The sequence below is a fragment of the Balaenoptera musculus genome, chromosome 11 (assembly GCF_009873245.2).
Source record: "Balaenoptera musculus isolate JJ_BM4_2016_0621 chromosome 11, mBalMus1.pri.v3, whole genome shotgun sequence".
Lineage (NCBI taxonomy): Eukaryota > Metazoa > Chordata > Mammalia > Artiodactyla > Balaenopteridae > Balaenoptera > Balaenoptera musculus.
The window spans coordinates 42,813,604-42,836,426 of NC_045795.1; the positions used below are offsets into that span (position 1 = coordinate 42,813,604).

General features: G+C 37.9%; 2 protein-coding genes across 4 annotated transcripts in view; one reads left to right on the forward strand and one right to left on the reverse strand.

The window, feature by feature from the left end:
- Window positions 1-958, forward strand: part of GFRAL (GDNF family receptor alpha like) — a 57,313-nt gene extending 56,355 nt beyond the window's left edge. Inside the window, 2 exon segments of the mRNA XM_036867701.1 lie at window positions 864-882; window positions 884-958. Of these exon segments, the coding sequence (XP_036723596.1) occupies window positions 864-882; window positions 884-937 (73 nt within the window). The 3' untranslated portion in view covers window positions 938-958.
- Window positions 959-3,277: 2,319 nt separating this feature from the next.
- Window positions 3,278-22,823, reverse strand: part of HMGCLL1 (3-hydroxymethyl-3-methylglutaryl-CoA lyase like 1) — a 161,276-nt gene continuing 141,730 nt past the window's right edge. For 2 of the 3 annotated variants that reach the window (XM_036867702.1, XM_036867704.1), the window contains one exon: window positions 18,403-19,927. In XM_036867702.1, coding sequence (XP_036723597.1) covers window positions 19,826-19,927 — 102 coding nt within the window. In that variant the 3' untranslated portion in view covers window positions 18,403-19,825. Of the gene's footprint in view, window positions 3,369-18,402; window positions 19,928-22,823 lie in introns of those variants that run through there. The other variant, XM_036867703.1, reaches the window with a different exon arrangement.

The following is a 22,823-nucleotide window of genomic DNA, read 5'->3' on the forward strand; positions in this document are numbered from 1 at the left end:
TGTTTTTTTTACAGATTACTGTTGTGCCCCAGGTAGATAAGGTCTATGGCTATTCAAAATTTCCTATATATCAGCTGTTACTTCACCTCCTTTCTTGCCCACAGAGAAAGACATATTCCTTTACTGGATGACAATGGGAGTGTTATAGGCAAAAATCTTGAATTGATTCTAATACGTATTTAAAAGCAAATCATTCATATTATATATTATAATATTTTTATTAGTTATAATATCACATTGTAATATATTATAATTATATTATACCATTATTATTATATTACATTTAGTTATCAATTATTTTCCATGCAATTTAAATTTGATCCTTACATGTAATCTGAAAGATCCAGACCCAGGGTTAAGAAATGACAAAAGTAAAAGCCATCATGGAAAGAAGGAACAAAACAAAACAGAAGCATCAGTAACAACAAAACCTGTGTTACCTCACACTGGAGATCAATAATACCTTCTTCATAAAGCAGGCTGCTTGCCACTCACCTGGTGGGCAAGTCTAATCCATGTGAATACCTTCTGCAGTAAAGATTAAGGATTTTGCATTTGCTCCATGTTATGCTAAATTAAAACAGCCCTAAATCTTCAAAGAAATTTGCAGTGAAACCAAGGATTAAAGTTTAAATATTTGAGAAAAAAGACTATTTTTCTTTTCGAAAATGGTTACTTGGAGAACATAGTTAAGTGCATGATACTTAAAAAGACCATAGAATATTCTACTTTTGAAACTTTACATTCAAAAACTTAATTATCTTCCCCTCCAGGCATAGAATCCAACCAAAAAATAAGCACAGACACATTTGCAAAATCCTTAAAATAGCATATTTTTAACTTTTACTTTTACTTTTATATAGAACCTTCAGAATATCAAGTCAAAACAAGAGACCCTTCACCAATCCGAATACCTGGAGGACTCATGATTCATTGAGAGTCATGAATCATTAAAAATCACTTTCTTTAAAGCAAGTCTTTGTAGCCAGTCAACAGAATACCCTATCCATTGTCAACAAAGAAAATGTTAGGATGGATTTAATGATACCGGATCATTAAGTATGTTCATGTAAGGTATAATAATTGGAATGATGTTAGATTTGTTTTTTCTTAGGAAAAAATTCAAGTATAAATTTACAGTGGTATCTTTGGACACTAGTATAGAATTACAGAATTACCCTTGAAGGCAAAAACAAGTGTTATTCTAAGCTACACTCTGCGTGATTTGTTTCATAGTAAATTTGAGTCCATATAAGAGTAATTTGTTGTATCATAATATAACATTTTATAGTTAGCAGAGTATTTTCTGATCAATTTTATAAATCCCTATTAACTTGCCAAAAGGAAACTGCTAATAAAACTATCCAGTATATGTGCCATTTGTATATCCATTTCCAAATCATCAACTACATCATTAGCATTAACTTTAAGTTTCTAAATATATTTGATTAGATGATTAGTCTTAAAAACCAGAAGTGATATCTTTGGATTTTTGTAATTTGAATACTATTGAACTGTACTTTGTTAACTTGATGTTTTTATGTCATGTTCATAAAGATGTAAAGCAACTACCCTGGCCAAAAAATCCATGTGCATTTCAATGATATATTTCATTTGTAAATTTACTTTTTTCCTATGCTAATTATTATGAACTTCTGCAATAATAAAGTAACATGATTATTGTTACTATAATGTTACTTTTGGCCTGATTTGACATCAGAATATAACTGTGAATAGAAAATTGTGGAAAAGATGTTTGTTAAGTTTTTGATACATATGTGCTTTTTAACTCTCTGCAATCACATTATACCCATTTCTAAGAACACACATGAGTTAGTTTTATCTGTAGTGACACAGAGACTCAAATATTCAAGAACAGGAACATATATTTAGTGATATATTTACAATTAAAGGTCAAACATTTTCTACCTGTTGGTATCAGATCTATTGCTCTTCACTATACTTCAGATCAAATTGTCTACATTAAATCAAATTTGAAGTTAACATTTGGCTATGTTTATTTGGAGTAATGGAAAAGCCATCCTTTATCTTTTCAAACAGGGAAGAATAATTTGGTGAGTCACAAAGCTCCCTCAAGGAGCTCTCCATATTCCAGTGGTTGCTAATTCTCTTAGTTATGGGAAGAGAATGTAGGTCTTTCCATCTCCAAATCACTGCCATTTATTGCAGGCTTGCTAATGCCTGGGAAAAGAACTGTTCCCTAGAAAACAGAGGAACGAAGTCAAGTTGCTTTTAGAAATATATTTGTGTTGAGCAGAAAAGGGGGGGGACAGAGTGTGAAGTAATAACTAATAGTTAAAGAGATTAAGCAATTTCTCAAAGTCTCACACTAGTCAATATAAAAATTAGTAATTGAACACAGATATAGCAGATTTTAGAATCTTTTATCTTAATTCCTAAACTCTACTGCCAGTCACTTATCCCAGCTGTAATTGTGTCATTTTTGTACATAAACAACCAGGAAATACCTGTTTTAAATATTCTTCTCTGAAGTACCATCTATATCAACCTAGATTACATGTCTAGTAATTAGATGCTTTTACCTGTAATAAAATGTCTTAAATGATAAGGGATACATAATATTTCCTATAACAAGAGGTCCAAAGCAGAACATCTCAAGGGTCGGTTGACTTAGCAGTTCAGTGATACCTTCCAGGACTCAAATTTTTCTTTTCCACCCTTTTCATAGTCAATGAATGACTGGCACAGGTCAGACTTTATAAGAAGACATGGAAATATAGGAATTCAAATTGCCATAATTGATAGTCTAATCCCTGAATCATCTGAGGAAAGGGTGAATTTCCAAGTAAAATCAGAGTTCTACTTAGCAAGGATGAACAGGAGAGGGATCTTATGTAGGTAGTCAATAGTTTCTGCTACAAAAGTCTAGACTATCTCCTTTGTAAATTAAATGATGCCTCTCATGACCTCAAACAAGTAAACTGAACAGTTTGGGCTTAAGTTCTATTTTTCATTGGGCTCTTTGGAACTAAAGAGCCCAAACCTAAAACAGTGTTTCTCAGGCTGTCAAGGAGCTCAAGTTCTACCAATTCAGGATTTTTTTTCTATTCATTAACGAACACAATTAGTCTGGTAGAAAACAATATTGGTTACTTTGTGTAGGCAAGAACATTACATCTTCCAGTGAATCTTTTTCCAGAAACATGGAGATCATCCATTCGTTGGCAGGGGAAATGCTTGAAGTCTGTGCTACTGACTGTCAAGTTACAGGATCCAGTGAGTGATGAGGTAAACACTACTGCCTGGGTTTTTTGTGGGAACTGCCATCCAAGCAGAGGTGCACTTCAGAGGACTCATCTGTGTTGGGAACCTCTGCCTCAGTTGCACTAGAAAGGTTAAATAAATGTTTCCCAGATTAGTATTAGTAGACAATGTATTAGTATACAATGTTTCCAGATATTAATAAAATAAAACATCAGGGGTCCCTGATGCCAAATAAGTGTACCATCAGGACAGAAGGGTCATGCTTAGAAGGTAAAGGTGAGATACAAGCTATGAAGAAAAACTTTGGGAAACAAAATTTCCACAAAGAAGAAATTCAGAAGTTATAGATGTTCTGCTAAGAGCAAGCTTCAGAGACACCTATTCTTTTGGGGTCATGCCATCAAAATTATTCTCTGCAAACATTAAGCAACTGGACTAAAACAGTAGAATGTAAAGGTGTTTAATAGGAAAAAAAAATTTGTTAATGCCCCTGATACCTCAATAGTAGAGGTCTTCCGATGTTTGAAGATCAGTTTTGAGGGATTTGGAAGAGCGAAATGGTTGATGGGAACATGAAGATTTATCTAGCCTTTCATGTTTGTATTGAACCTTGTTAGAACCGGGGACGGGCAGAGGGGGGTGTAGGAGTGAGGATCAGGAGTGAGCAGAAGAGGGAGTGCTCAGCATTGTTGACGGAAGTATTGAAATTCACGAGGATTGTTCATCGTACAAATTATAAGGTGTATTCCACCCATGATGGTAGTTCTTATTTCAAGCATACAGCTAGGTAATAAAGAAAACAAAACATCATTTTACACATTCATCTGGCTGTCTTACAAATACTGTAAATTTCTTTCATCACAGGTATTAATCCTTTTCCATATTTTCTCCCTCCACTCCTGCCATCTTTCTTTCCTCTAATTTTTTTCAAGTTTCATAAAGGATGAGAGGGAAACAACCTCAGGAAAGGAGAAATCAGTTAGCAGCAGAATACTGTAAAATGGCTAACAAAGAGGCACTGCCCATAAGAACATTTAGATCCACGCTTTAAGTCATTTCACATCCCATTCTCTTTCACAAATGCATTTCAAGTGAAATAACTTATAAAGTAACATAAGTACACTCCTTATCTCATAAGCTATCAGCCTGAAGACAATTAGACTTCGAAGGTGATACCACCTCACACTTGTGAGAATGGCCATCATCAAAAAGAAAAGAGGTGAGTGTTGGTGAGGATGTGGAGAAAAGGGAACCCTCCTGCACTGTTGGTGGGAATGTAAATTGGTACAGCCACTATGGAGAACAGTATGGAGGTTCCTAAAAAATTAAAAATAGATCTACCATATGATCCAGCAATCCCACTCCTGGGTATATACCCAAATGATATGAAACCAGAATCATGAAGACATATCCACACTCCCATGTTCATTACAGCATTATTCACAGTAACCAAGATATGGAAACAGCCTAAGTGTCCATCTATGGATGAATGGATAAAGAAGATACACACACACACACCCACACACACAGGAATATTATTAAGCCATAAGAAAAGGAGAATCCTGTCATTGGCAACAACACGGAGGGAACTTGAGGGCATTATGCTAAGTGAAATAAGTCAGAGAAAGACAAAGTCTGCATTATCTCACTGATATGTGGAATCTAAAAAAAGCTGAACTCATAGAAACAGAGAGTAGAGTGGTGGCTCCCAGGGGCTGGAGTCTGGACAAAATGGAGGGATGGTGGTCAAAGGGTACAAACTTCCAGTTATAAGATGAATAAGTTCTAGGCATGTAATGTACAGCATGGTGACTGTAGTTAACAATACTGTATTTTATACTTGAAAGTTGTTAGAGTAGATCAGAAGAAATGGTAATTATGTGAGGTGATGAAGGTGTTAACTAACCCTAGTGTGCCAATCATTTCTCAATATATAATTGTATCAAATCATCACATTGTACTTCTTAAATTCATCCAATGTTTCATGTCAATTATATCTCAATAAAGCTAGGGGAAAAAAAGAATTAATCTTGATTTCCAATCATGTCCAAAAATACATGTTTGAGTCTTTGAATCATTCAGTAGGAAAAAAGAGAAAGTAGAGAGAACTATTAGCAAATAACTTATATTTTTATATAAATATTCAGAAAATTGGTAAGAATAGCCAGATTTTGGTTATGAGACTACCAAACCTATGGACTAAGCATGAAGGGAACATTGTTAGTGTGGGTGTCTGATGTAATGCATGTTACCCATGTTTGGACAGGCAACACCTAGAGAAGTTGGCTTCTGCCAGTTGCATTTCAGCTTATTCATCTTCTTTGAGTGACTGGGAGACAAAAGTATACAAAGAATAAATATTAAAAACTAAATATTTTAGGGGTTGAAGAAGACAAATAGTCCCTCTTATCTGTCAGGATACTACTTTATAAGTCCACATTCTCATCTATTGACTTACAACATATTATAGCATATATGTAATGGTAATGGATATTTACATTTATTTATTCATTGTCTGGTCTCAGAAGGCTCTATTCCCCTGATGATGAGAAACATATCTTAAAGTTACCAAGAAAGGTAACCAAAATGCTTATTCACCTGAACTCAGTCCTCTTGGAAAACAAATCAGTTATTTTCACTTTGAATTCCCAGTTCGAGGACATCTCACCTCTTTCTCTCCTCTCCCTCTCCAAGAGGGTATATTTATGAATGTAGAGTATGCTTAGGTATATGCGTGCTGCCTTCTGTATCTTTGCTGGTGTCTGCTGTGAGTGACTGTCCTGTCTGGTCTCTGGTCACACAGCAGAGTCTGCTGAGGATGGCTGGTCCACCCTGCTACTTTGGGTACCGTGGTTCCTTGTCTTGGCTTTCAGTTTTGAGACTCCCATATATGGCAGCTTTCTTCCTCTTAGGCTGGGCCTCTTCTGGCTCCCTAGAGAGGGTCTCCACATTCTTGCATTCCTCTGAGGAGCAAAAGGGCCGTCTACTTTCTTTGCACATGGCTATATTATGCACTATTTTGTTGAAGCTAACTTCAAATCCTTCCTCCAGTCATGGGTCCTGTCCTGCTAGAGTTCCAGTGCCACGCAGATTTGGCAATATAATTAATGTACAACTTTGCTGAGAGGAAAGAAGTAAGGCCTCTTATACTGGGATTTTCCCCAAACTTATATGGGTGTAAGCATTGTTCCTCATTTCTGCCCTGGTCCCTAACACCCAGTGAGATCCCCCATGGATGGGTTGGGATGATGATGGGGTAAGGGGGTGAGTGGTGGTTAGGAAGGAGTTGGGGCAGGATGCCAAAGCTTAAACTCTCGCCTCTGCCTTTCTCTCTCCTCCATCTCTCCAAGGTCACCATCTAAAGTGGCCTTTTCTTGCCCTATGTCCTCCATATTTTTTATGCTATATCTTTTAGTGCAACTTTACCACTCAAGTTTACCAGAGTTGGATCATGATATATACAAGGAAGGTTTTATCAATAGAACTTAGAAAGCGCTACTCTCTTCACAAAGCCTGGCTTTCAATGCCATTGTTCCTTTAAGTACTTGAAAAGGCTAGGTTTTAAGCTCCAACTGAACAATGACTCCTTTGTTCTAAGACTGTACCCAGTCTTTTTCGGGAGTAATGGATACTTGTTGCTTCACTGGTTTTGGAGCTGTAGAGAATCACGATTCAAGGAAAATGAAAAAAAAAAAAGTGATGGCTTAAGATTTTCCATTATGTTTCTATCACAGACATACAATGTTTCAACTAAAAACTAAAGTTATTAGAGAGGAAATAAAGACAAGGGAAATGAGAGGAAAAGAAATGAGGTGATGAGAGGAAATGAGAAGAGAAAAAGGGAAAAAAAAAAGAGAACAAGTGCCAGAGGATTTGACAAATTGCCCCTGTTTCCCTCTTTTTCCATTTTCTGAATTATCTCCGCTTTGTTGCAGGCAGAAGACAAGAGGGTGCCTATTACAGGGGAGAACCCCGAATATAAAACCACCTATGAGACAATGCTTGTAGGTCTATTCAGATTAGGCCTTTGGAGGTTGTAGTTTTGTAGATCACTGGAATTATCATCACCACAGGTCAATCAGAGAAGCCCCCAAATCAAACAATTTCCCCACATTGGATTTAATTTGCTGGTCAAATGTAAAATTTTTTTTTGTTAAAGTCCACAGGGCATAGTTGAGATTTCTGAACTAGAAGTAGTTTGATTCCCCTTAGGAACTGATTTGCTTTTATATAATGGACACTGAATCTAGCACCTCAATATATTTGCCTTTATTTGATAGCAGCTGCTAGAAAACTCAGAGTTTCATTTGCATCTAACCTTTAGAAAGTACCCCTGGTTATACAGACTTTTATGATATTTTTATTTTCCAATATATATTTGAATTTGCCTTCATTATCTACCTTATTTTTGATAATACTCCTAGTAATAAGTGTAGCAAACAGGATAGCCTGGGTTATCCTACAGTAACAAGCAATCATGAAATGGCAGTGGATTACAATAACAAAGCTCATTACAGGGAAGCTCTGATGCCATAATGGGGAGGTCCAGGTTGACAAAGCAGTTTTTCTCCAGACTATTACCAGAGGTAAATTAGAGATTGTGACAAAGTACATGTTGGGTCTTAAAAGTTCTATCAAGGATAATACCTGTCATTTCCACTCACATTTCATTGGCCAAAGTAAGTCATATGGCTGCCTGAATCAGTGAAGTATAATCTTCCTCCAGAGAGGCCCAGGGAATATTTGGGGATAACAATATAGTCTATCAAAATAGGTAGCATTTATTTAAATAATTCTTTGGAACCTGGCATTCTTCTAAGACAGGCATTCTTCTAACCCTAACCCTAACCCTAATCCTAACTTTAGACACCATTTTATACCAGTTCTTGTGGTGGACCTGGACGTGACAGCCAAGGGCTGAAAGTCAAGTAGGGGTGACTTAGACTAAATAATAATTAATATCAATTGCGGCAGCATTAAAACATTTTGACAACACATCCCTTTGCACTCTCATTACTTGGTATCCTGAATTTGACAGGAAAGCAACATGCAGATGTATTCATTTCAAGTTTACTATCAACAGAATGGTTGAATCTCAATGGAATGGTTGTATCTCCCCCAAACACATATACTGGAATCCTAACCCCCAGTGTGATGGTATTTGGAGGTGGAGCCTTTGGGAGGTCATTTAGGTCATGAGGGTGGAGTCCTCATGAGTGGGGTTAGTGCCCTTATAAAAGAGACCCCAAGAAATCCCTAGCTTTCTTTCCCCCATGGGAAGGCAAGAAGCCAGCAGGTTGCAACCTGGAAGAGGGTTCTTACCAGAATCCAAACATGCCAGCACTCACATCTCACAATCCCAACCTCCAGAGCTGTGAGAAATAAATTTTTATTCTTTATACGTCACCCAGTCTATGGTACTTTGTTGCAGCAGCCCAAACTGACTAAGACATATTATGATTAATTTATACTATATAATAGAAGGCAGGCATTTGGAGTCTTGTAGATAACTATTCATGCCCAGGCAGGGATATGGAAATATTTTTTTATCAGAATTGAAAATTTATGCCTTGAAACTGACCATTTTTGAAGGCTAACAATTTTTAAAAATTTCCTCATGAAATTTAAAAAGAATTCTATTTAGTACTTAATAGATTACACATCATTCAAAAATAATTTCACATGTACTTATGAATAAACATTAATGTAGAAAATATCTTTTGTTAAAATTTCTTCCATTTCTTCTTATGAGAACTGAAATTATGTTATAATAGACTTCTTTTAAAGTCTATGAAAATAAGAAGTACTATAAATTTAACTTTACTATAATAAAATGCCTTGCATTTTCTGGTTTCCAGAATATATAACCATACATTATGTTCATCCTTGAATATCTTGAAGCGTACATACTAGGAAGTTTAGCATGAAAGAAACAGGCACTCAAGCAGGTGGATAACATAATTTTCATTTTCCTAATGTATACCAGAGTCTAAATTGCATCTTGCCTTCATGTGAAACCCAACCATTCAGTTTATGGTAAACTGACTTAATGGGAAGTTTATCTTAAGACTTATGTAATCTTTGCCCCTTGTGTATCATGATATTTGGGGGAATATATTTTCTGGGGATAACATATGGTGGAGCAATCTTTCAGGTTACCTCTTGTGACCTCGAGTTTGCCTTATGGGGGAAAAATATGTTTCCAATTAAAATTGTCCTATAGGGACTCTATTCTTTATGAATTCAGAGTGAACAATAGCTAAGGACTCTGGTTCGTGTTTGACAGCTGGTGCAAAGCACCTTGAATCAATAAAACTGTTATTAATTCCATCCTAAGTACTTACTATTGGTTCACCTTGACATGATTCTATAAAGAACTGCAGATTTGAAAACCTCTAATACAGGTTATTGTCCAGAATAAGGCCAGTATTCCTGAAAAAGGCCAACATACAGACAAAAATATTAGAACACCAGGGCTTCCCTGGTGGTGCAGTGGTTGAGAGTCTGCCTGCAGATGCAGGGGACACGGGTTCGAGCCCTGGTCTGGGAAGATCCCACATGCCGCAGAGCAACTAGGCCCGTGAGCCACAATTACTGAGCCTGCGCGTCTGGAGCCCGTGCTCCACAACAAGAGAGGCTGCTATAGTGAGAGGCCCGTGCACCGCGATGAAGAGTGACCCCCACTTGCCGCAACTGGAGAAAGCCCTCGCACAGAAACGAAAACCCAACACAGCCAAAAATAAATAAATAAATAAATAAAATTAAAAAAAAAAAATTAGAACATCATATAAATAAAGAACTTCACAACAGCAGTTTGTGGTCACTGTTTTAGGTACTTTGAGGGTCACAAAGAAATTTAAAGACATACTTTATTTCCCTAAATGATACTTCTAGAAAACAAGACATAGAACTTTAACTTAAAGCTATGTAGACCAGGGTTTATAGTTCTTATCAAATACATAAATTCACTTTGTGTCAAATGATCCAACCATTCTTTAAAGATCTCCTAGGTTGAACCCTGCATAATGCTAAGTCTACTAAACATTCTTCAGAGTCAAGTAAAATCTAATTACGGGATAATTTATCTTTTTTTTTCCCTTACTGTTCCTAAAGCATAGTCTTTCAAGTTCTTCCATATTTAGTTTATCATCCAGTGCAAAGCAGGACAACACAAAGCCGTGTTAATTATTCATCACTTCGCCTTCATGACACATCTCTAGTTTGTTACTATACCCTATTTGTTTTCTGGAGCATATTTTACAATTTTACCCTCCGATTCACGACTGAGTATCCAGATCCAAAGAGAAAATAATTTTCTCTTGCGTTACTAGAGCCCCGCATCTCCAGGAAAAAATCAACTTGATAGGCAATAATGGGGGAGGAGTTGACCATTCATTCCCTTCCTCCCATTACAAGAATATCAAGGTAATTTAAAAAAATGTAAAAGATACGTTTCTCTCTGCAAATGCTCCTTAACAGACAGTCAACAGGAGGAAATATACACCCGTCTCTTTTTTATATTTATTTAAACCTAAGGAATTGAGTGCAGTTTGAGAAACATTTATTGGAATAATGACATATCACATGGCAAAATTAATTCCTCTTAAGTAATTTAGCCCTTTTTAAATGTTTGCCTTCTTTTACCAAACAAATACATAGATGCAAAGAGTGATTGCTATGTCTTATCCATGACCACCTGGGTGTGGAAGAAGTTCAAGGCTCTAAACATAACTCCCAAGTATCTGCCCATCTGAATTCCTGCATATTATAATTTCTGAGCTCTTTATCAACCAGCTGCGTCCACACACCGACATTCCCCCATTTTCCCCTGTGCTTCTGCCACACTGACATTCTTTGAGTTTCCCAGATGCATCCTTCCTTCCAAAGGGTCTTTACACATAATGTTCCCTTCAACATGAAATGGTCTTTTCCCTCCTCTTCTACTATTTAGCAACTTAATTCTTTTTTCAGGTCTCATCTCTTGAATCATGTCCTACAGAGGGGAATACTTGACAAGGTCATACCTTCTACCATGCACATTTAAAGATTAGTGTCTCCCTCATGGCACTTATTACACATGTAATTGACATTTGATGATACTTTCTATGATCCCCGCCATCAGACAGTTCCATAAGGGACCACTGGTCATTTTGCTCATTTTTATATCCCAGGCTCCTCTTTGGCCTGGCTGATATAGACGGTTGCTTCCCAGGATCCAGTCTCATGCATGTCCATACAGAGAATTATGATTTTGTTTGGGGTGGAAATATACTCAAGTAAAATGCTTGAATTCCCTGACTTTAGCAGCTAAGCATAGTGATGTGACACAGTTCTGGCCAACATCAATGAGTAAGTTACAATTTTCCTGAGAAATAGAGACAGATGCACCAAGTCTTTTATTGTCCATCCTTCTGGCCTTGAATGTGAATATAAAGACTGGAGCTATAGAAGCCATATTGGGACCATGAGGAAACCAGAATAAAAATGAAAAATAATGTGTTTTCATTGTGGTGAAGCAGGAAGATAGCATTACAGGGTGTAATGCTATCTACTCACATAGATGGGATGGGCCTCCACCAAAACGAGTTCAGATGTGGAGACTGATGATGCCAAACACACCAAAAGAGTATGAAGAGATGTATTTCTCACATAGGGATTCTTTCTGAGAAGATCAAGGAAGATATTCAAGCAGATCTGAAAATGGCTTGTGGAAGGAAGGGGTGAATGGCCCTGTGCTTTACTGTGCTGGGGAGTAGAGCCAAGGGGCGGGGTGGTTCCTGCACAGTTTGAAATTCCCTGCTGCTGATGGCATGGTTTGAACTTCCCCTTCAGCACCAATGGACGGAACACCAGGGCTTTCTTAAGAGCTTGCCCAGATCTGGCACAGAAGGATAATGGGGTGTGGGGGTACTTAAGTGCTATCAGTGGTCACGTGTCAAAAATAGGGTCAGACATTTTATTATTTAAGGCGTTAGAAAAATAACTGCAACCATGTACCTCTGTATTCTCATTAGTCACAGACATATACAATCTTAATTGTACAGTAGGTGCTCAATAAATACTTATTATTTTTTTATTGAGGTATAATTGACATTTTAGTTTCAGTTGTACAACATAGTGATTTAATATTTGTGTATATTACAAAATAGTCATCACAATAAATCTAGCTAACATCCATCACTATACATAATTACAATTTTTTTCTTGTGATAAGGACTTTTAAGATCTACCCTCTTAACAATTTTCAAATATGCAATACAGTATTATTAACTACTGTCACCATTCTGTACATTACATCCCTATGACTTACTTATTTTATAACTGGAAGTTTGTTCCTTTTGACCCCCCTTTATCCATTCTGCCCATTCCCCAATCCCTGTCTCTGGCAACCGCCAACCTGTTCTGTGTACTTATGAGCTTAACTATATTATATACTTGAAAGTTGCTAAGAGAGTAGACTGTAAATGTTTTCATCACAAAAAAGTAATGGTAAGTATGTGACATGGAGGAGGTGTTAATTAACACCATGGTGGTGATCATTTTGTAATATATCAGTGCATCGGGTCACCTCATTGTACATCTTAAACTTACACAATGTTACATGTCAATTATATCTCGATAAAGTTGGGGGGAAAGAAAGCAAGCTACCAAAGATAGGTGACTAGAAACAGAAATGCACCAGGGCTAAACTTACAAAACCATGACTGAGGTTTTAAGTCCCATCCACCAGTTTCATAGAAAAGGTTTTATTGAAATTCACTAAGTGGCTGCCATGTATATGTCAGTTATTCTTACAGAGTTACCAGAAGAAATTGGATTTTTATATTTTAAGCAAATGAATTTTAAAAAGAAAACTACTGGGGTTCTTGTTGGAAGGTTTTTAGACAAAATGAAGTAGTCATTTTCCAATGTTGTCTTATAGTGAGAAGATAGAAAGTTTTTATGGGGGGGGCATACATTGTTTTTAGAAAAAATAAGTCTAAAAATGGAAATATTTCCAAATAAACTATTTTTGGAAGGAGGGAAGGAAGGAAGGAAGGAAGGAAGGAAGGGAGACAAGAAGGAAGGAAGGAACAAAGAAACAAAGAAAAAAGAAAGAGCCAGACACTGGTATTCCAATTTCATTGTTTCGCCTCTACTTTGGAATATACACACATTCAGAATATGAATTTTATCAGCTGACTCCCAGATGATCCAGTTACATCTAGATGAAGCTCTTGGGGGAAAAAAGAAAAGCAGGTGGTGCTTCTCAGAAAGTTTCCAGAATATCTGCCCAACAATCCAATATATTAGCATCCATGTACAGATAGAGAGGGGCCACCGTGAAACTGTCTGATTGAGAGACAGCTCTTCAGGGTTCAGACGACTCAGGATAATGGTGTGGTTAGCCGTGACATGTTGTTGCTCTACTTTACCAATGATCTTAAAGAACTAGCTGTAGAAAGGAAAGTTCAGATGAAACAGTTACCAGAAGTTATGAGATATTACCATTTGATTCCTAGAAGGGTATAAGCCCTTCCCTAAGCCACATATGCTTGATACTATGGCTCAGTTAGGTCAGAGGTTGGATGGCTCCCACGGAACCAAAGAATAGTCTTTTTCAACGAAGCTCACGACTTCATGATCGAAGCATGTAGAATGATATTCTGTAGAACAAGGAGAAAAGAGAAGTCTGCCTAACTTGATAGCCCACCAAGGAAACACTGGCAGCTCCAATGTGGCAATAGACACCAATCCAATCATGCAACCATCAAAAGAATAGGAATAAATTCCTAATGTTCATGAAATTTCTGTCTTTAGGTGATGCAGGATATGGAGATTAAGGCTGTTATGATGTTCTTTAGACAGGGTTACTCAGCAAAAGTCTAATAGTAAGTTCTTACAGTAACTACAGTCCCATGAAATACAGAAAAGTCAGCTCAGAAGGCATAGTTCAATGACGCAGTGTAAGAGTGAAGCATGGAAATTTGCTGCCAATTTAAGATTACATGGTTCTGGAGTTTAATGGTGAGCTCTCTCTTTTGGAATCACAGCAGGCCTTTTAAGACAATGCATCCTTTTCACGGAACAGAATACAGGATGATCTTTTATGAGAGCCTCCCTGAGGAGGAGGGAGGAGGAGTTCCACTCCAGGGCAGTGCCCTAGAAAGGGGCAATAAAAATGATGATAGTTAACATTTATTGACCACTTATGGGCACTTTGCCAAACACTTGTAAGCATTATTTCATAAAATTCTTCCAACAGCTGTGTAAATAAGTGCCATTATTATCCAAGTTTTATATGTAAAGGAAGTGAGGTTTGAAGTAAGGTTTAAAGGGATTGATAAATCGACTGAGGTTGCACAGCAGTTAAGTAATAGATCAGATGATGCCAAAGACAGCTCAGGACAGATGGATGGGCAGTAAGTCCAGTACACCTCCTCTCTTCTGGGGCTGAGCATTTGGGTCAGTGTCTCCTTCTCACAATTGATGTGTATATCTTAATTTGCTGTTATAATAAGCTTGAGGGATACAACGTATAGAAAATTGGTGAAATTTGTCTCCGATCCAAGCATCCTGGAGAAATCCTGATTATGAGCCTGTTCAATTGGATCTTGTCAGGAAATAGAGTCAAGGGGAGGAAGGTGGCAGGGGATGTGACATTTGTGTCACATACTCCCCTTCTTCTTGTTTGAAATTAACTCATTTCTATTTTCATTTTTCCACCTAACCACCATGTAATAGATAGCTATTACGCCAGGCCCTAAGGAAGTAAGAATGTTGAACACAGCAAAGACCCTGCTCTCTTAGAGCATGTATTCTCTTGGGGAAAGAAAGAAAATAAACAACTAAATAAACAAGTAAAGAGTTAAATAAACAAAGAGTTAAATGAAACAAGTTGATGTGAGAGAAAGTAACTAACTTTACTTACTTACTCTGCCTTACTTTAGTCAGAGTTGTCTGGGAAGACTCACTAAGGAGGTGATATTTATGCTGTCAGGACCTGAGTGACCAGAAATCACAGCCAGGGAAGGAGCATGAGCTATGATTCTCAGAGAGAATAACCAGGTAAAGGACCTGCAGTGGGTCCCAGGCTGGCTTGTTCCAGGAGCAGAGAAAAGACAACAGGCTAGGACACAACACACAAGGGGAAGTGCCACAAGGTATTTGGAATACATGGAGCTTCCAATACCCATTAGATACCCGAGAGGAGGTGTCAAACTGGTAAGTGCTTCTCAAACTTTAACAAACATATGAGTCCTGCAAGGATCTTGTTAAAAATGCAGATGGTGATGCAGTCAGTCTGGAGTGGAGCCCCAGATTCTGCTTTTCCCAAAAGCTCCCAGGTGATGACAACCCTGCTGGCCACGGAACACATTTGGATAAGGGAGCAGGGTGTAGGCAATTTTGCATTTGTGATTCTCTAGTTAAACACAATGGAGAGAAGAAGGAGACCAAACAATGAAAGAGGTGGTAGGACCTGGGACCAAGGATGTAGTAGGACCCAGGAGAGAGCAGGGCCACAGAAATCAAGAAGTGCTTCAAGTAGGAGGGAGTGTGTGGAACACAGAGGTGTAAAGGTAGCATGAGGACCAGAAAGTGGACTTAGATTTAGCACATAACAGCCCCTGGAAAACTGTTATAGAGTAAGTTAACTTCCTTTTTTTTTTAATTGAAGTATAGGTGATTTACAATATTGTTAGTTTCTGGTGTACAGCAAAGTGATTCAGTCATATGTATATATGTATATATCCATATTCTTTTTTTTCTATTCTTTCCCATTATAGGTTATTGTAAGACATTGAATATAGTTCCCTGTGCTATACAGTAAATCTTTGTTGCTTATTTATTTTACATATGGTAGTGTACATCTCTTAATCCCAAACTCCTAATTTATCTGCCCCCCCCCCCACCTTTCCCCTTTGGTAACCATAAGTTTGTTTTCTACGTCTGTGAGTCTATTTCTGTTTTGTAAATAAGTTCATCTGTACTATTTTTTTAGAGTACGTTAACCTCTAATACTGCTCTGGGTGGGTTTCACACATTACCATTCTTCTCAAGCCCTCACTCCACACCCAGCTGTAATGCTCGCAGATCTCACTTCCTACTTTCCTGAAAAATATAGAGACCAATTAGCAAGATGGACTACTTTCCCCTTAAAACCTACTCCTCGCACGTTTGAAACTTTTTCTATTTCCATCCTTTCCTCCAGTTTCAGAGAACTTGGATACAGCTCCTTCCTGAGAGGTGTGAGCTCTTCTGCCTTCAGTTCTCCCACCCTGTCTCACCAGGAAATGTGCTCCTACAGGGTCCTCTTTCCTCACCACTGCACGGATCCACTCAAGGTCACCCATACCCTTGGCTTGTGTATCCTAATGGTCTATTCCCCACGTAAGTGGTTAAGGGAGGGGCACATGATGATGTTCTGCCCAGTGAAACAGGAGAGGAAGTTTGGGATGGGGTGGGGGAAAAGCTCTTCATTGATTAAAAACAGGCATTCCAGAAGAAAAAGCCTTCAGCAGAGGCTGAGCCCTGTGGGAAGGGTGAAGCCCAAAAGTGCTACAACCATCTTGCAACTCCGAGGAGCAGGAGCCCGAAGGTGCCAACAGGGAAATGGGCAGAAACTCTTATCTTGTAACATAATTGAGCCACGAAGCTAAATGATGGTGGAAAAGCAATATTTCTGAGATATCTGAGAAAACTGTTGCTGCTTAAGCCCATGGAGTTGAGGTTTTCTATTGCCTGCAATTTAAAGCAGCCTAACTGATGCTTCTACCAGAGCAGGAGATGACTTCCACTGGAGCTGCTCACAGACAGGATGTAAATACAGTTTCTCAACCCTCTCTTTCTCTCCCTCCCTCTCTCCCCACCGTCTCCTCCTCCTTCCATCCTGCATCCCTCCTCCCTGCCTTCGTCCCTAGCCCACCCATTCCTCCCTAGCTCTATACCTCCAAAACTATTCTTTTTTAACTTTTAGACCTGCCCCACACAAGCATAAAACTATCTTCTAGTCCACAAAGGCACTTTGCAAATGGATATTCACAGCAATTCTTCACGTGCCTATTTAATACAGATTTCTGGAGGGTTCCCAGGCCTTATTTTATCTCTCCTTTACTGCTGTGATAGGGATATTGCTGGCTTACGTATTCAATGCTAAGTAACTTGTCACTTGCATGTCTGGAGTTCATGCACATATATAGAAATGAATAGCCATATAAGTGTAGCTAAAAGGGTATTTATTAAACGTTATAGTGATCAGAATAAATAGCATAAAAGGGCATTCTGAATTTTCTCAGCAAGTCATAGGCAGTTTCCATTTCTTTGCTTTATGAATTTCATGAATCCAGAATTTAGAAAGTTTCTACTTTTTACAGTAGTCTTAAAGGGCAGATGTCGTAAAAGGTTACTTCTATATGTATTTCATAATTGCTTTGCCATTCCTAAGCTTTTACCCAGGGCAAACCCTGGTGTGGGTTTATGTGTGGGTGGGTTGTTTGGGTAGGTCCTACAATGATTTCAAAGTTTCCTGGTTAGTGGAAATATAGCTTTGAAGGGATTTTGCCTATGGACTTCAGGCAGCTTTGCTGATTATGTGATTTTTTCCCCCCAAACCAGAAAAGAAACTCTCTTTAAGTTAGCAGAAGGGTTTAGATGGTTTGGGTGGAGAAAGGATAACAGATATCTAAAACACAAACTTTCCCTGTGGTGCGTGTGATTAGGAATCTTCCAGGTGTTCTGGGATATGAACTGGTAGACTGATGTGTGTGCCATGTAAGTGTGTGCTAGGCTGCACCTGGGGTTCTCACGACTTGCTCTGCCTTTTGGAGAGTCCGTGGTTTTTATTTCTAAACAGCAAAGTTTTGTCCTTCACTGTTTCTATAAGCAGTTTGCATCAACTGATGCTTTTCCAAACATCTCAAAACTAAGAATTCCACAGTTGCATAAGAGAGGGGAAAAGTCAGTCTCCTCAGAAGATGGGTAGATACCCTGCTGTGCACACTAGGGCACGTGTCCCACTCCTGCCCCAGGGTGCAGTGTCATGTTCTTCCTGAAAAGAGAGATGTAACAGATCCACAAAGAGCTGCAATTTTGCTTGCTCTCTGCACTGACCCTGCCCCAGCACTAACCCAAATGCAAAGAGTCATTCAGTTCTGATGACAAGCTCCTGCTCTGTCACCCATCACGACCTGAGCGTTAGCCTTATCCATAGGAACTCAGTTTTTGTCAATTTCCAATAGGCTTCCCTTGTGATCCTTTTCTTATGATTGTGTATCTTTAAAGTTAACATAGTTATAATCAGTACTTCTCTTATTTTCTTGAATTTCTTTTTATTTCTGCGGTTTTGATGAATATTTAATAGAAAGCCCACAATGCTCACTTTCATATTTCAAATTCTATTCAAATTTATTCAAAGATAAGATCACTCAGTATCGTTGGAGAAGTCTACATAAATAATAAAACTGACGATTCAGATCCACATGGAATAATACTGTCCCCATATGATCTGCATAGGTTACAGAAATGTTTTTTTCTTAACATAGCCGTCCTGTGCCTCTTCTCAACTTTAATATATTAATTTTTGCTATTTCTGGTAATGCTATTACAAAGATAAAATTTCAGCCACTTCAACATTAAAAATAACCATAAAACGTCAACCCTCCCCAAACAGATGTGATTTAATCAAACTGAATCAATGGAAACGTTTTTTTTTTTCATGAATTTTAATAACTGCCTTAATATTCTTAGGATCACAGTGACATTTCTTGGACAATTTGAAGTGAGCTGAAAATGATAAAAGTACATGTATCACTCTATTCTCATCACTGCAACTTAGACATCGGGATGAAGGTTGTACCTCTTATTTCTCAATAGCTGAGTAACACGCTCCTGGTTTTCACTACAGCTGATGAGAGGGAAAGCAAGGTAAACTGGATGCACGTGACAAACACGGAAGGTAATATGTTTCCAGGATGTGGCATCTTGTCACTGACCACAGCCTCTTGGAACAAGATAAAGCCACTGAAATAATTAACAGATGTTAGCATACTTGAAATATAAAAGTTCTATCGCTAAAAATTATGTAGGGTCAGATGGAGATTTGGCACTTGGTCCATAATTTAACTGACTTGGCAAATGGGAAGTTGAGATCCAGAGGCACATAACGTATAATACGGAGGCCACACACTTTGCACACCATGCAGGAGCTCATAAACTACTGATGATATGTACGCTGTGCTAAGCCAGCTTGATTAAGTATTAACACAGTTTTTGATACTTAGGGAAATCTGAAGTCAATTTTCACATCGACTAAATTAAAAAGTTATTTCTATAAGAGCAAAAGAGTAGACTTTTCTCCAAGTTCAAAGCATGTCTACAAATTTTATTATTTAGCCTCGGCTTGCAATTCACCTGATGACTGGTGTATCTTCCTGTCAATTTTGTAATCTATCCAGCCTACTCTTTTTCAAAGTATCTCTTTTTTTCCCCCCACTCTTGTCTATTACTTCACATTTCAGAACAAGTTGGCAGTAATGATTTTCAGATGAGTATCTGTAGCTGAAATGGAGCTTCTCAGCCTTAACTCACAAATGCATTCAAGTCAAGCGTTGAATGAGGCTTGTGCTACTTTAGAGTTTGTAGTTTTATTCACAGCTTTGCAGATGAAGTCGCCAGCTTCCATCACTTTGTAAAGATTCACACCCTGGTGAGACAAAGATGACAGTGATACCAGGTGGGAAGGGGGGTTAAGGAGAAAGAAGACAAAACAGATTCTTTTTAATTGTATTAGTAATTACTTAACCATTTAAAATTACTAAACAAAATGCTGTTCATTATTGATAGGGGGGGCAGCATTTATCTCCATGAATTGTGTAGATTTAGATTTTTCTGCTTTATTAAAACATATCTTGAATCTGACCCTAGTATAAAACCATAGGCTAGCCACACCTGATTAACTCAGTGTAATTCATGCTGATACCTAAATTCTACAAAGGACAACAGTGGAACCAGAAAGACTCTACAAAATATCAGTGACGGGCAATTAAAATGATAATCGTTTGGAGGAGTTCAAAGATAAGGACTTAGGGGGGGAAAAAAACCCTCTTAGTATATCTTAGTATGTAAAGAAACAAACCTTATAAAGCTGTAAGAAATATAGGAAAAATGAATGTATAATTTTTAACCATGTTCAGAAACACTCTTACTGGCATGAAATTGAAGGAGGCAGTCCAATAAAATGAAGTAGTATTTAGTACACATCTGGAACTTGTTTGCCTGAGAGGTTGTACTGTCTGAAAGCATAAGTAGGATCAACAAAGGCTTTGGTAAATCCATGGATGACAGATCGACAGTTGGGTATGAAGGCCAAGTTCAAGGCAGGCTCGTCATCTTGGGCTTGGTGCAGCCAAAGATCACCATCATCGAGGTTTCCACCCTGCACCTGTGCTGTCACTGGGGGGGAGGGGGGTGGAACGGGGGCACAGTGTTAGGTGGATTAACCAGAGATTTGCCCCATGTAGTATTTCGTAAGCTCCTATGTCCTCCCTCAACTCAGACTAGAAACAACAGGGACTTAAAATCAAACAGACTCAGGCTCCCTTGCTATTAAGGAGTAGTTTTTAAAATTTATGTAAGTTTGTCGTTTTCTTAAAACAGACAAGTATAAACACTCATAGGGGCTTTTCATACAAGTGATCAAAAAGAGATCATCATTTTAATATAGGTAGTTACTTCTCTCTAGAAACTTTTAGGGCACTGTTTTCTTTGTAGTTTACTTCTGTTTAAAAATCATCAAAAATATTTTGTAAAATGACAAGTAAGTAATTTTCACTGTTTCTTTTTATTATGAAGTTGTTTTTAGGGTACTAACATGTGCTTTGGTTTTGTCATGGTAATGGTTTTGGCTGGAGTATCTGTTAGGCACATTTTGGTTTTACATCCTTAATCTAGTAATACGTAAATTTTGTAAATAATAAGCTACATGTGTGTCTTTCATTTCTTAATTACATCTAACAAAAGATAATAAGATTTTAGTCACCAGCATTCTTCTTTGCTTTCCAGTAGTTCCATTTATAGCAATTACGCAGTGGGATTGGTTGGTATTGGACCAAAGGATTCTGGTTGGTATTGTACCAAAGGATTCTGTTTTGGCCTTCCTCTACTGTTTTATTTAATGAACAGATATCTTTATGAAATAATGTTGCATTTATTCTTAAATCATTTAGCACTTAAACCAGGTGCTTAAATATATCTCATGTACTATGATCCATTCTGGGGTTTCAAGAACTTCTCACAGAATATGGTTTCTGTCTTGAGGGTGCCTGTGGTCAAGCAGGCAATATGGAGCCCTAAACAGGAAATCCAGTACTTCCACTAAAGTCACTGAGAGAGAGAGATGCTCGGATGATCATGAGGGCAGAGCTGCAGGGTAGTCAACCCACTGAGGAAAAGAATATGGAAACAAATGGAGAGGAATGTGTCAGGGAAGGGTTCCAGGAAGGTAAATCCTGACCTGAGGCTTGTACAGACAGTATGAGTCCTTGAGAAGAAGTAAGAGGAACGAGGCACTGTCGGCAGAGAAGAGTACGAGACATCTGAAAAATACCATGGGATACATGGAAAGTAATGGGCAGAGGTGACTGGAAAAGGTATAAAAGGTATAGAACACAGCCTTGCTTTTCAGGAAATGGGAATCCACTGACGGGTACCCAAGCAGGAGCAAGGCATATTCATATTTGTATTTTAGATAAAATCTTTTATGGTAGCATGGAGGATGAGTTTAAAGGCAGTCTGAAGCTAGCAGACTAGTATGGAGGATGAATATCCAGGAAAGAGATAAGAACTTGTGCTGATGTAGCTACAGCAAGGATAGTAAGGAAGGAACAAACAATCAAAATATTTTAGAAGTTGAAGCAGTAGCTCTTGGTAGTTGAGTAAGCATGGGAGACATAGTGATACAGGTTGTACAGAGAATCTTGGCTTGTTGGCTGATATCCAATGCAACAACTGTCCTTGAACTGTGAAATTCTTAGGAATGGAGACATGGCTTATTTGCATTTGGACCCGCATGGCCTGACACATATGAAGCAGAGTTCATATGTTGACTCAGCTGAGTTCAACCAAGTCATTTAAATCTTCAAGGAAGGATTTCTATGAATTGGGAGTTTGGGATCAGCAGATGCAAACTATTATATACCAGACGGATAAAACAACAAGGCCCTACTGTATAGCACAGGGAAATGTATTCAATATCCTGTGATAAACCATAATGGAAAAGAATATTAAAAAGAATATATATATATATATATATATATATATATATATATATATATATATATATATATATATATAACTGAATCACTTTGCTGTACAGTAGAAATTGACACAACATTGCAGGTCAACTGTACTTCAATAAAATAAATTTTAAGAAAAGAAAGGATTTCTACTTCTGTCATGGTCATACATTTCTAATGGAAATGACGGAAACAATCAGGCTACTTTGTAATAGCTATTTCTAACCAGAGAAGAGAGGCTCCTGGTGTTTAGTGCCAAGTGGTATCAGTCTTTCACTGAACATTATTGAGGTTCTCTAGGCAACA